The 13,343-nt window shown below is 45.5% G+C and overlaps 1 protein-coding gene across 1 annotated transcript; it reads right to left on the bottom strand.

Annotated features, from left to right (window-relative positions):
* Window positions 1–1,156: 1,156 nt before the first annotated feature.
* On the bottom strand, window positions 1,157–13,275 carry SERPINB8 (serpin family B member 8). Its single transcript, XM_079783380.1, has 7 exons — window positions 13,123–13,275; window positions 9,423–9,662; window positions 8,002–8,139; window positions 6,047–6,164; window positions 4,242–4,384; window positions 2,755–2,907; window positions 1,157–1,682 (listed from the first exon to the last, which is right to left on the bottom strand). The coding sequence occupies exons 2-7, from the start codon at window positions 9,588–9,590 to the stop codon at window positions 1,278–1,280; spliced, it is 1,125 nt and encodes a 374-aa protein (XP_079639506.1). The 5' UTR covers window positions 9,591–9,662; window positions 13,123–13,275; the 3' UTR covers window positions 1,157–1,277.
* Between the last annotated feature and the right edge of the window lie 68 nt (window positions 13,276–13,343).

Raw genomic sequence — 13,343 nt, 5'->3', positions numbered from 1 at the left:
AAGATCAAACTATAAAAATCGACAGCATTTCTCTATTTCAGAAATAAATAACTAAGACATACTACAAAGCCTTTCTAATTTAAAAAAAAAGGCAGCTTGTTCAAGGACAAATAGATGGAGCTACATTAAGGGCGTAGAAAGAACAATATGTATGGGAGCAGAAAATACTATAAATATGTTACTGCAAATCAAAAGCAGATAGTTGTAAGGGTAGAAATTAGCTACTGAAGGGCATGATTAACTTGTGTTGAAATGTTTATAAACTTCTATTTGCATATATAGAACAGGGAAGGATATATATCATTGTTAACAGTAGTGATTGATGGGTAGTGGAACTGTGAGTGACTAATTTTCTTTGTATACTTTTTTAGTTTCCAAAGTATTGCCATAATACAAAAAAAAAAAGTGTGTGTTTTCAATCTGAAAAAAAAAAATGATGTAGAGAGATCTGCTTTTCAGCAAAGGGGGTAATTGAGCTATGTCTGATTACATGTGATTAACTAGAGGGTCTTTGCTTCCAAGAAGTGCTTGGTGTGGGTTCCTTCCTGGTTGTGTGTATGTTTCAGAAGCAAGGGAAATGGAGAGGACTGGGCATGTTTCAGAGATTTGGCTCCAAATCAGTCCTGAAGCTCCCTGCTGAGCCTCTGAACTCATGTCAGGTTTATGGCAAAAAAAGATTTGAAGGAGTGATTTGCCTAAGGGACTGTGTGAGATGTGGGACATGCAAGGCTGTCTGTGTGATACTGCCCGGGGGACACTCGGTCCCCGCAGTTATGAGACAGGGGTGGCTAGTGTTCAATGTAGCATCCACCCCTGGCCTTGTGTGCAGGGGACCTGGACACTGGCATCTCCAGCTGAGCCTGACAGTGGTGGTGGGCACCTCAATGATCTTTGAGATCGTTGCAGAATGGAAGGGCATGTGGAGGGCTGATTTGTCAATCCTTGACATGTTCCTAAAGATGCCCACAATGGGCACAGACTTTGAGGACTGCTGGCCATCTTATGGCAGGTAGGTGAGGGCAGAGTCTTTGAGAGGGAAGAGCTCCCCAAACATTCCAGAACAAGAATACCCTTCTCCTTCCCAAACTCCACTCATCTGAAGTCTCAATTATTCTCAGCAGCCTTGGAATATTCAGTAAAGACATTCACAGACATCCTAGGTGCAAACACTTTATTTTGGCATTCATGCACCACATGCACCAATTTGGTGCTACAGAATCTGAATCAAGGCAAGGTTGGCAGAAGGGAAAGGAACACCTGTAAGCAATGGCATCTCTTTATGGAGAAGAGAACCTGCCGCAGAACAAGATGCTGTTGGTTTTGTGGTGCCTGATGAAGAAAAGGAACGGGTGGTCTGCACAGAATCTTGGCTCTATTCTGCTGCACCGGGAATTCCTGATGACGGCAGTGGCTGCAGCCGCCTCTGTGCCTTCCTCATTGACCTCTACAAAGCACTTGTGTACAACCTTGGACACGGGCACATTCTTCTTAGTTGACATTCCAGAAAAGTCTGCCTTGGTTTCCTCAAAAGCATCAGTCATTCCTAAACTTCGAAGAAAAGACTCCAAGTCATAGCTCTCCTCCAGTTTTAACCGGGGAAGGAAAACTTGAACTTTAATCTCACTCATGTTTTCTGGATCTGTCCAAGCTCTGAACTTCTCATATGTAAGTGCCTTTTCCACCTGAAATAATGAAGAGTCAAATCCTAAAATCTCGATGACAATAGCCTGGTGTAAACCCCTTTATCCCATCCCCCATAACATGCAACTAGATGCTGAGTTCTGATCCAAGACAATCTACAGAGATTGTCCCTACACCAAGATTTCCCCTCAAATTCTTATCTTTTCCCTGTTTTGTGGAACCAAGAGTAAAACAACTAGAAAACACCTAAGACAATGGGAGGTGTTTTTTTTAAACCCTCTATATCAAATTCATTTCAAATATTTTTAATATATTTTAATAATGAGGCAGACCCCACCCTCAACATCCTGTGCATTGGTGTGCTGGAGGAGCCGGCTTGTATATCTGGCGACAGTCAATTGTTAAACTCTTGGTAACCTAAACTTAGCCAAGTGGAGTATTTGCATGAAATCAGCAAACATTATAAATGAGGGCTTCTTCCATCGCCCAGGGATCCAGACAGCCAGCACACTGCTGGTCCTGTATCATCCATCTTACAAATTTACCTTCCTCCTGAACTCTGTTCCTTTTCTGTCATGGGAAGAGGGCTCTCTGCTCCTAAGATACACTGCTCACCTGTACTCTTGTTACTCAAAATGTGATCCATGACCAATAATAGCACCTGTATCACCTGGAATCTTGTTAGAAATGCAAAAAAATCTCAGGCCATAGCCCCTAGTCAAAATCTTCATTGTAACGAGATCCCCGGGAGATTTGTATGCACACAAATGTTTGAGGAACTCTGCCCAGATCAATCCTGTCCTTTTCTAGTACTTCCATTCAACAGTTATTGGGCCCTCAACTAGCCCCTCTCTTCAGAATAAAGAATAATGAATAATTCTCCTAAATTCTTGGAACTCTCCTTAGCTTCAACATTTGTCCTTACCCGCAATTCCATTCCTAGATATATACTCAACAGAAATAAATATACGCCCCCACCAAAGACATGCAATAGTGTTCATCCAGTACTCTTTGTAATAACCCCTAATTAAAAACTCCTCAAATGCTATCTGATGGATGGCCTTAAAGAAAGGAGCTAAGGCTGGATCCACAGACTCATTTCCCAGGGCTTACCACTGCAAGTTCAATGTCTTCATCAGGCAGCAGAATGACCATGCTCAGCTCCTCCCCCACATAGGGCAGCTCCAGGACCTGGCTTTTCACCTCCTCCACACAGCCCATTTTAAATTTATCATGCTTAAACATCATCTGCACTGTCTTTTTTTCCTAATGAAAACATGAAATTAAAATCAGGTTATTGAAAAATGAGCACAGTTCACTAAAAATATATCTAATTCATAGAACCCCTAGGTACATATAAGAGAATGATTACTTCTGTGCATTTATGCTGATAGATACAAAAATCTTCATTATTACATATTAGTATTGAGTATAATATGCTCATGCCCCAGCAGATCAATTATAACCAGATAAGAGAATAAATTGTAAAATATGGACAGACATAAAACTCTCTCATTATTTTTGGAAGCAGTTTAGGTTTTCCTTTTTGAGAAAATGCATAAAGAAGCACTCCCAGAGACCTTATAATTAAAAATTATTTTTCTAAGTTTAGAGGAGAATGAACTAATATCAGGTCTTTGGGCTGGAGGATCAGGTTAGAGAAGATGTATAGGCCAGAGGAAGTTAGACTTTTATTCTGAAAAGTTGCTCAATTATACAGTTGATTGTACAGCTTTGATTTTCTTGAAGGGAGAACCTTAACAAGATGTGTAGGGTCCACCATTTTTAAAGCTTGTATCAAATATACTCTAGATTTTTAAATCTTTGTGCAAAATGCTATTGTCAAGCTGATGGAGGTGAAATTCCAAGCTAACAGCTATTGACACCAGCCATTATCATACACAAAAAGGAATGGAGAGATGTATTTTTAATGTTAGACTTATACGTCTGGATACCTAATGTACAACATGATGACTATAGTTAATAAAACTGTATTGAATACTGGATAATTGCTAACAGAGTAGATTTCAGGGCTCTCATTACACACACAAGAAGGTAAGTATGTGGAGAGATATGTTAGTTAGCTTTTCACTATGCATATTAAATCATAATCTTGAACACCTTGAATATATACGATTTTTAAAAGATCCCCCCCAAAATTAAAAATAAATATTCAGCCTTAACATCTGTTAACAAGTTTTTCCTTGTGCTCAGAACTGCCTAGCCATGGATTCTAAGACAATAAATAGGCACAGTTTTCCATGACACTAAAGAGGTGTCTAAGTAAATATAGGCAGTGATAGTATAATACAAGCATAACTCCAAGGCTTAGAAGAAATTTTCTTTCCATCGCAATAATGTGACCAGGGATAGAAGGTCAATTTGAACAAGGACTGAAAAAAGGAAACTATCAATAGAAAAATTATTTTCATTTTTCTCCTCCCTTTTCCAATAACATATATAGGAGGCATGAAATACATTCAGAAATGGGTCAACAATCAAAATAGTGTGAAATAAATGATTGATTTTTTTCCCATTCACAACCATTCCCAGTGTGCTACTTTAAGAAAATAGCGTGTATCTGAGATCGCTGTCCCTACCTGGTTGACTTTGAAGGGCATCCCCCTTGTGTGCTTTCTGTCGAACTGCTCCTTCCACCTGCCTTTGAAGTAGATCGCATTCACCAGAACCAGTTTGGTCAGTGGATCAACGGTGCCAACACCCAAAATCTCTGAAATCTTACCTGTAAAGAGCAGGAGAGAAATTTATTGCTATTTGGGGGAGAATAAATATTCTTTTACAAAAATCCCCTTGACATAGAACACTGAGGCTTGGTTAACAGCCAGGCTGGAATCCTGTCTTTTCGGCTGCTTGATGACTCGGGGCGATGATGCTTCGGGCAGGGCACCCACACAGAGTACTGTCTGTCCTTAAGCAGCAATCCTGAAAAAGGCCGGTCAACTATCATTTTTCCCTCAATTGACAGATGCAGAAATTCAGGTTCAGAGCATTTGCCTGATTTTTTTTTCCTAAGGTCACTAGATGGCAAGTGACTGGGCTGAGAAAATAATCCAAGAGACTTGATTTTAACTATAAGGCACTCAACCTTGGCACCATAATTTCTCAACCATGCCACTGTTGACATTTTAGGCCAGATAATTCTTAGCTGAGGGGAGGAGAGCCTTCCAAAGAATGGGAAATGCAGCCTGATCATGGGAGAAGGCAGGCTTCCTGAACAGGGTGAATGGAGCAAAGGAATTAGGGGGATGCAATGAAGGAGCCCAACTTGTTGTTCAATGAAAGTGGGGACAAGGTGATCCCCAAAGTCCCCCCAGCTCTAATATTCTGGGAAAACATGTGGGTGGCCAGCCTGATGGAAGGAAAGGTGTGAACAGCTGTGGAGGGGACGCAACAGGTGAAGGAAGGTGAGGTACAAAGCTTCTGTCTTCGCCAGTGACTTACAGCTGCTCCAACTACTGGGGAGTGAGAGACCACCGCACATAACACCTAAGAAAACATGAAAGGCTCTTCCCTTGCAACAGTCATTATTTTATGGCTTTCAGTATAATCGTGATCGTTGCTGCTGCCTGAGATGGCAGGGATGCCACAAAGATTGAATGGATGGAGTAATGAGTGCTGGGTGGCCACGTGGAGAAATGAGTGACTGAAGTCCCCATGGTTTGGAAGTCTCTACATGTTAGCTATTTAGAGTGCTTAAAAGCATGTCCGTTTTCTCTGCACTCTAATGAGGAACTGGCGGAACTATTTCTGCTGAGACAGAATGTGGTTTGGACAGGGGACTTCGCAGGCTCCGCACAGGCTGTGGTTCCTGAATCTGGAGCAGACTCAGAAAATGTCACCCTCTAAAAGCAAACTTAGCCACAGCCTCGTGACAAAGAAGGAGCAGGCCTAGGATGAAACCAGAGCTGTTCCATTACCACAGGGAGATCATGTGAAAGGTAGCCCTCTCTCAGCTGCCACCCAAGTCGGATGTCATCCTGCCCTCAGAGTGGGGCAAGGCTCCTCCCAGATAGTAGACAAACAGGGCCCCCATCAGGATGCATTTTTCTGGTATTTTCTAGTAGAGTCCAGGGGGGAAGGCATCTGAGACCCTTACACCTGGTTTAAATTTTTATTTGAAATCACCACTCTGGGATCTGATTGTTAATTGCAATCAGAAAAGACCTGCAAGCCCAAGAAAAATCACAGAACTGCATGGCTGGCCTGAAATCACAGCAAGCGCGCGCGCGCACACACACACACACACACACACACACACACACACACACGCGCGCGCGCGCTGGTTACAAGGTGCTAGTAGCAACACTGTGGAGGTCACAGCCCGGACCCTCTCACCTCCTGTTCCTTTGCAGCTTCCCAAGTTCACTGAAATGAAATCTCTCACCTTCAGTCTTTTCTGCCACCCAGTCGTTGATGTGCTTCCTGCATTCCTCGGTGTCTTTGGCAAAGGACAGCTCCTCCAGCTCGGCCTGATAGAACTTCTGGCAGGATTCCTTAAAGGCCTGCAAGCACAAGATACCGAGTCCGGCCCCAGGCAGCAAAGGTCCCCACGGTGGGAACACATCTATTTTTTCTGAACATGTTTCTAGCCTAACTGCTTGCACAGCTCATCCTGCACATTAACAGTCATTCATGCAATTAACAAAAATGCGCAGACCACCCACTGGGTGCTGGACACCAGGGTGAAGACATGGCATGAGACCGGAGGTGGCTCCCAGTCTGTGAGAGAGATGACATACACACACAGATAGTTACAAGATGTCTTGAGAACATGGAGGGTGGCAGGCATGCACCAAAGAGCCCATCATGAATGCCCATCAAGCACTTAAAAGTGTGTATTGACTTTCTGTTTGATTTTTCTGTCTCCCTTCCCCCATTAGGCACTCTAACTTTAGTTACTTATTTTTGCATCACTGGCACCAGCCCCAGGGTCTGAAACATATCTGTGCAGTGATTGGGAGGCTCCATGGCAGAACTAGGTTATCAAGAAATCTTACAGGTCTCCCAGGAGTGGAATGTGACTGTCCTAGATGGGTGTGTGTGTGTGTGTGTGTGTGTGTGTGTGTGTAAGGGATTAAGGGGGAAAAACACAGGGGCAGGGGATGAGCCTTGAAATGTAAAGTGGGATCAAATCAGGGAGGCCCTGTACCCAATATAGTAAAACCCAACGATAACTCACCTCACAAAAACTTGGTCTCAGACATAATGTGCCTGGCAACTGGTGCCTATCCTCCGCCCATCTCCTGTTCTCAAATAGTTTAGCTTCTACAGAAGAAAGAAGATGTAGAGAGAAGAGCCCAGCAACTGAGAAAGGTGGCAGGTGGTTCCTTGTGTCCCCAATATTCCCCAATTACAATATTCAAAGATTAGGCTGATGTTCAAAGTGAACATTGTTTAACCAGTAGATTCCTGGAATCATGCTTATCGTAGATTCTAGAAGACCTAGCCTGCTGAAAGATCTCTAATGATTTTTATGCCTAGTGCAGGTAACCTCCACGGGGTAGCACCCACGAGCAGGGATGTATGTGAGTCCTACAGAAGAATCCTGGGAACTGCCAGCCAATAAGATGGCCAGGCTCATCCTGACCAGTTCATTTATCTCAATATAGCATCTCTCTGCATATTACGTAGCATCATTTTTTGGACCTCACTTACTGAGTCATGGCAGGCTTTCTTTCACTGGACAAGGAAACCCTGGAACTATACACTGCAATCAATAGGAACTACTCAGATCAAGGGGGAAAGAGTCTGGATGTCAGAGGATGGACATATTGAAATTAAAGTTCAGGAGGAATATACCAGAAACAATTTCAAAAGGACATAATTCAGAAGCCATCATAAGATTCAAAATTATAATTACAGAGGTATAATTCTAAGCAAATGTTTAAGGCAGTAGAGTTATACTTTATCTCAGTTCCTCCTAAGTTTCTACTTTATTTTCAATTTCTTGTTAATCAATGTGTTAGTACTACTGCCCTGGCCCTCGTGGCTCAGTTGGTTGGAGCCTTGTCCAGTACACCTAAAGGTCACAGGTTCGATTCCTGGTCAGGGCACATACCCAGGTTTCAAGTACAATCACCAATCAGGGCTTGTGCGGGCGCTATCTATTGATGTTTCACTCTCACGTCGATGTTTCTCTCTCTGTGTCTCCCTCCCTCTCCCTTCCTTTCTCTCTAAAAGCAATAAAAGCATGTCCTCAGGTGAGGATTAAAACTAATAATAAATAAATAAAATGTGTGAGTACTAAATAAATAAATGAATGAATGAATGAATGAATAAATGAATAAATGAATAAATGAATAAATGAATAAATAAATAAAATGTGTGAGTACTACGTACCGGAAGGAAATCGCAAGTCTTTTCTCCAAAGAGTCTGTTGGCAGTTCTGAGCAAGTACTGAGTATCAGATCTGTTAACGTCCGAGAGAAGTGCCTGGAAGCCTTGGTGGACATCACCAGCCTTGTTCAGACAAAGTGCCTGGTAAGAGAAAACACAGACTTCTAACATTGCCACTTTGCTCCTCCAAACAAATCTCCGTGCTGAAAATCACAGCGGATCCTATCTCGAAATGAGTTTGCTTTCACCAGTCAGCACAGGGTTTCTCAACCTCAGACTACGGACATTTTTGGACCAGTTTCTTTGTTGTTGGGGCTGTCCTGTACATGCAGGATATGCTGCAGCATTTCTGGCCTCCACCCACTAGATGGCAGCAGTACCTCTCAGTTATAACCACCAAATCTGCCTCCGGCCTCCATTGCAAACCTCCCCCCTCACCCCTCACCCCAGGGGCCAGGAAGGCAGGATGTGAAAACTCCGGAGGGAGACCGAACACAACAAATAGGTGGCTGGAATGGATCTAGCCTGACCTGGGAAAATTTCAAGAATGAGCAGAAATAAACATGAAAATGTCTCACCAGCAATTTTACAGAGGTTCTCCACCCCAGACTGTGATTTAAATGTCAAACCAGAGTGAGAATTCAGGTTGTTCCTTATCAACCAACAACCCCAGCCCAAAGCCTCAGTTCTCCCGTGAACTGGATGAAACAACCACGGAGATTCAACTGGATGAAACAACCACAGAGATTCAGACAGTGGACACGCTTCTGTACACCCTGATGTGACTGGCAAAGTGACGAGCATAAGCAATTTTCTGGGTCGCTTTCACAAGACGATCAAAGAAACTAAGACACAAAGAGGTTAAGGAATCCTTCCCTAAGGTATCATCCTCTACTTCGGTGTAGCTGAGGTCACACAGAACCCACATCAGATCAGTCAGATCATATATTCCTTCTAAGTGACTCTGGATAATAAAAGTCCACATCTTCCTCCACTTGTGCACAATCATACACTAGAAATAACTTGTTTGACAAAAAGTTCATTAACATAGCTACGTTTCCATTTGAAATGTGTTAGCAAAAGTTAAAATATAAGAAAGCTTAAATTTTTGGCCTTCTTATGGGACAAAATTATAATTTACCTGAATTCTCAAAGACACAATTTTGCTGTAGCATGCTGATGCTTTATCCACAGAAAATAACCCTAAGACTTGATTTCTCCCATAAACACTAAGAGGAGATTCCCTGTCCCTATACAATTTACCTGCTCTACCTATGCCTGCCCTTTGTCCATCCGCAAGTGTCCCCCTTCCCACCTACCAGCCACGCTGGCTTCCATCAGCTGGGATAGATATGAAAAGACCAGCCCTGCGGAAGCGGAGAAAAAACCATGCATTGCTCTTCCTTTGTGGCAGGCACACCTACCTGGGACATCTGGGCTGCAGTGTCTCCTTTGGCCCCCATGAAGACCATGGCCAGGGCAGAGGAGATGCTCAGGGGAGATAAGAACACATTCTGTGAGTTGTCTTCTTCGCCCAACATTTTTAATAAGTTGATGGCAAAAGTGCCATTTGCTTCCCCAAAGTCATCCATCAGGGAAGGTGTGTTGATACCGAGGGAAGGTCTGTTGATGGATGATACCAAAATGGATCTTGCCCAATGAGTCTAAAAAGGAATTAATTTCAAGATTAAAACAAATTAACACCTTTGGGTACCAGTGCCACTATTCAACTGTGTCATAAAAACACAACACAGAAGCACATCAGCCAAACCCTCTGACACCGGGTGTGGTCGGCAGAATAACCCTACCCCCAAAGGCATCCACGTTGAATTCCCCAACCTGTGACTACATTATCTTATGTGGCATGAGGAACGTTGATGATGACACTGAATTAGGAATAATGCGATGGGGAGAGTCTACTGGGTGATCCACGCGGGCTCACTATAATCACAAGGTCCTTACAAGAGGAAGGCAGGAAGATCAAAGTCAGAGATGTGATGATGGATGCAAAGGTCAGAATGATGAGAACCCAGGAACCAAGGAATGCAGGCAGCCTTTAAGGGCTGCAAAAGACAAGGAAGCTGAGTCTTTCCTTGGGCCTTCAGAAAAATAAAACAGTAACTCTGAGGACCTCTTTTGGACTGCTGACCTCCAGAACTGTCTGATACTAAATTTTTGTTGCTTTCAAGCACCAAATTTATGGTAAGGTTTTACAGCATCGATAGATAACTAATATACTGGTTTACTCACCAAGTAAATACCAGAGCTCATAACTGATCCCTTCCTTAGCAACGGGACTTCTGCAGAGGCTCGGACACTCTCCGAGACCTGCTGACTCCTAATCTCATCTGTACACTAAAGCTGTTAAGAGGATTGGAACTTTACACAAAATGGACCTTGCCCAATGAGTCTAAAAAGGAATTAATTTCAATATAAAACAAAATAACACCTTTGGGTACCAGTACCACAATTCAACTGTGTCATAAAAACACAACAATGTCATTTCCAGTCAATAAAATGAGTTGGCATTAAACTAGTCTTCCCTTTGCAGGTGAACAGACAAGGTCCGGACTCACAGTAAGGTCTCATAGTAAGAGTGGCCGAGTCGGCCTCAAAAGCAAGCCTTCTGGTACCAAGTGTGTGTCATCTTCCTCTTCCTGGGGGCTTTGGACACCTGCCAACTCCCTGCTCCACTCCCCTTCCTCACACACACATCCCAAAGTGAATTTGTTCAAAGCGCATTTAAGCAGACCTTTCCTTATATGGGCTTGGGGAAGGAAATGAACAATAAGTGCCATAATTCCCGACTGCGAGCTCCCTCCCTAGGGGCGACACACAGACATAAATGCATGGTTTCAAGCCAGCCAGGGGCCCTGCACCAGGAGGATTTACAAAGCCATGGAAGACCACAGAACAGCAGAATGAATTTACTCTAGCAGCCCCTGTGGTGAAGATGAGCGGTGAGCTGGCCCTACAAGGTGGGGCAAAAGTTTCTGTAAGCTGGTGAAAGCGGGGAGGTGAATTTTAAGGCTGTGGCAGTGGGATTGGCAGGTGCAAAGAATGTAGCAGGGGGACATGTTTGTGTGTGGCCAGCGAGTGGGTCTGTGTGGTGTCCTCACAGGGACAGCGTGTGGCGAGACAGGATGGGCCCCTTGTACCAGGTTTAGAAGTCTGAACTTGAGCTATGGGCTGGAAAGCCATGCATGGTTTTGACACTAATGCTTTACAGGAATATATTGGAACTTTAGAGAAATACTGTGGCTCGTCCTATAGCATGAAAAAGAGGCTGGGGACCCAGCTGGTGGACCACTGCCATTGATCAGTACAGCTGAATACAGAGGAAGCTCACGCACTAGAGAGTTGGAGATGGAACTGCCCTGCTGGGGGACTGATCACATCAGGGCAGGGAGCCGCAGGAGTCAAGGATTACACTGAAGCTTCTTAAAAGACAAGAGACCCAACGTGGAGTCACTTATGCGAAGCCCCACATCGCCAAACCAAGACTTAATTTACAGTTTCAGCTCTCCCAGAAATGGAGTCTTAAAGCAGTGGATCAGGGATCACCTGATCAGCACTAGTTAGGTCATCTGCCTGATAGACCCCTGCCGGCCCTAAAGGAAAGTAACCGCAATAACCAGCCGGCCTTTTGCCCGTCTAAGTTCCTTAACCTGGTCCCTTCTGCCTACAGAAGCCTTTCATTTCCTACAGCTCCTTGGAGCTCCTTTCTGTCTGCTAGATTGGATGCTGCCAGACTCAAACTGATCTTTTGCTCAAATAAACTCTTCGAATTTTTAATGTGCCTCAGTTTATCTTCTAATAGACTGCTAACTAATTATGCTGAGGAGGGGCCTGGAACCACAGGAAGTGTATCTGAGGAGCCGGCACGGAATGGGGAAGGTGTACATTCCGGGTGACATGTGTGGAACACACCGCACCAACAGAACAGAACTATGACAGCCAGGGCGTTTGCCAAGGTCAGCAGGTGACATAAGGTGAGCACCAGTCCTAGAGGGAGAGCTTGGGCACCACAGCATCCTGATTCCAGAAGAGTCTAGGCAAATGGGATGATATTACTCAAAAGGTACAGTGGAGGCAGAAGACTCGTTCTGGAGAATGTCCAATATTTGCAAGTAGTAAGAGGAAGAGGGCAGGGACTGCCACCCAGCAATCGGGGACATTCTGGGAGATCTGGGAGCCTGTGTGTGTGTGTGTGGGGGGGGGGGGGGAGTGAAGCTGGGAGGCAGGCGGGAGGAGGGGGCAGGCAGGTAGTGAACTTCGAGGCAGTTTGGGCCAGAAGCAGCCTCAGCAAGGAGAGGGAGCAGGGGCTGGAGCTACAGGGCTGAGTGGCTGGGAAGTGAGGACTCTATTCCATTAAGTACTAGGCTGCTGGGAAGACAACAGGTGAGGGCGCACCTTCTCAAGTTGAGACAGAGAAGCCCGTGAAGAACAGATGAAAGAAAGGAAAAATGGACAAAGAATGGAAGAAAAATAGAAAAATAAAGGAAGGAATCAGAGGGGGAGGGAGGGGAAAAGGGAAGGAGAGAGAAAAACAAGCTGGATCGCAGATGGACAGTCATGGGACAGGCATCTGCGCGGGAGGTGGCTCGCCCAGCACCCCGGAACTTGCCCCAGGAGGCACAGAAAATCCAGGCCAGGGTGCAATTAGCACTCCAGTTTTCCGGCTGCACCCTGCGGCTCCTCCCACTCACCTCCCAAAGTTCCCGCCCACCCTGCTGGGTCACCTGCTACTCCTTCACTGCTGGCAAAGAGCAGGCCGCAGTGTCCCTCGCACCCGGGGACCACCCTCTGACCCAGTCGCCGCTCGGCAGCGCTCGGGTCCCACGCCCCCTGCCTAGGCGGACACGGACCGCACGGTAACGCACCAGACTGCGTGGCGGAGCCAAGGGCGCGGCGGGGACCATGGCGACCCCGGTCCAGTAGCAATCCTGCCGGGTTACCCCTCGCCACCTTCCCCCTAGTCCTCTCCACCCCTTCCTCCTCTAGCGTCTGCCAAATCTGCCTTCCTCCCTCCCTCCCTTCCTCCTTCCCGCCCTGCGCCCGAGCTTCAGGCCAGAGGGGTCCTCGTGGGAACCTGAGGTCCCCAGCGCCTCCCAGCCCCGGTACCTGGGAAGTTCGTGCTGCGGCTGCTGCTCCTGCTTCTGCAGCTACTAGTCCAACTTGGAAGATGCTTCCCGTTCGCTCTGATTTGCTTCCGGCGATGACTCACCGCAGTCCGATTGCACCGGCCTGAGCCTTCTGACTCCGCATCCCCAGGCTGGAGCCCGGGAGGAGCCTGAGCGTGGAGCTCACCCTCCGCCCAGGCATGAGTGCAGATGGGTTGGCGG

The sequence above is a fragment of the Cnephaeus nilssonii genome (genome assembly GCF_951640355.1).
Source record: "Cnephaeus nilssonii genome assembly, chromosome: 11".
Lineage (NCBI taxonomy): Eukaryota > Metazoa > Chordata > Mammalia > Chiroptera > Vespertilionidae > Cnephaeus > Cnephaeus nilssonii.
This window is presented reverse-complemented; position numbering and strand designations above follow the sequence as displayed.

Excerpts from the sequence above, each read along its gene's own strand:
- SERPINB8 (XM_079783380.1), bottom strand. The coding sequence starts at position 9,590 with ATGGATGACTTTGGGGAAGCAAATGGCACTTTTGCCATCAACTTATTA. Across the intron at positions 2,908-4,241 it reads TGCCCTTCAAAGTCAACCAG|GAAAAAAAGACAGTGCAGAT; the intron begins GTAGGGACAGCG and ends TGTTTTCATTAG. Across the intron at positions 1,683-2,754 it reads AAGACATTGAACTTGCAGTG|GTGGAAAAGGCACTTACATA; the intron begins GTAAGCCCTGGG and ends TCATTATTTCAG.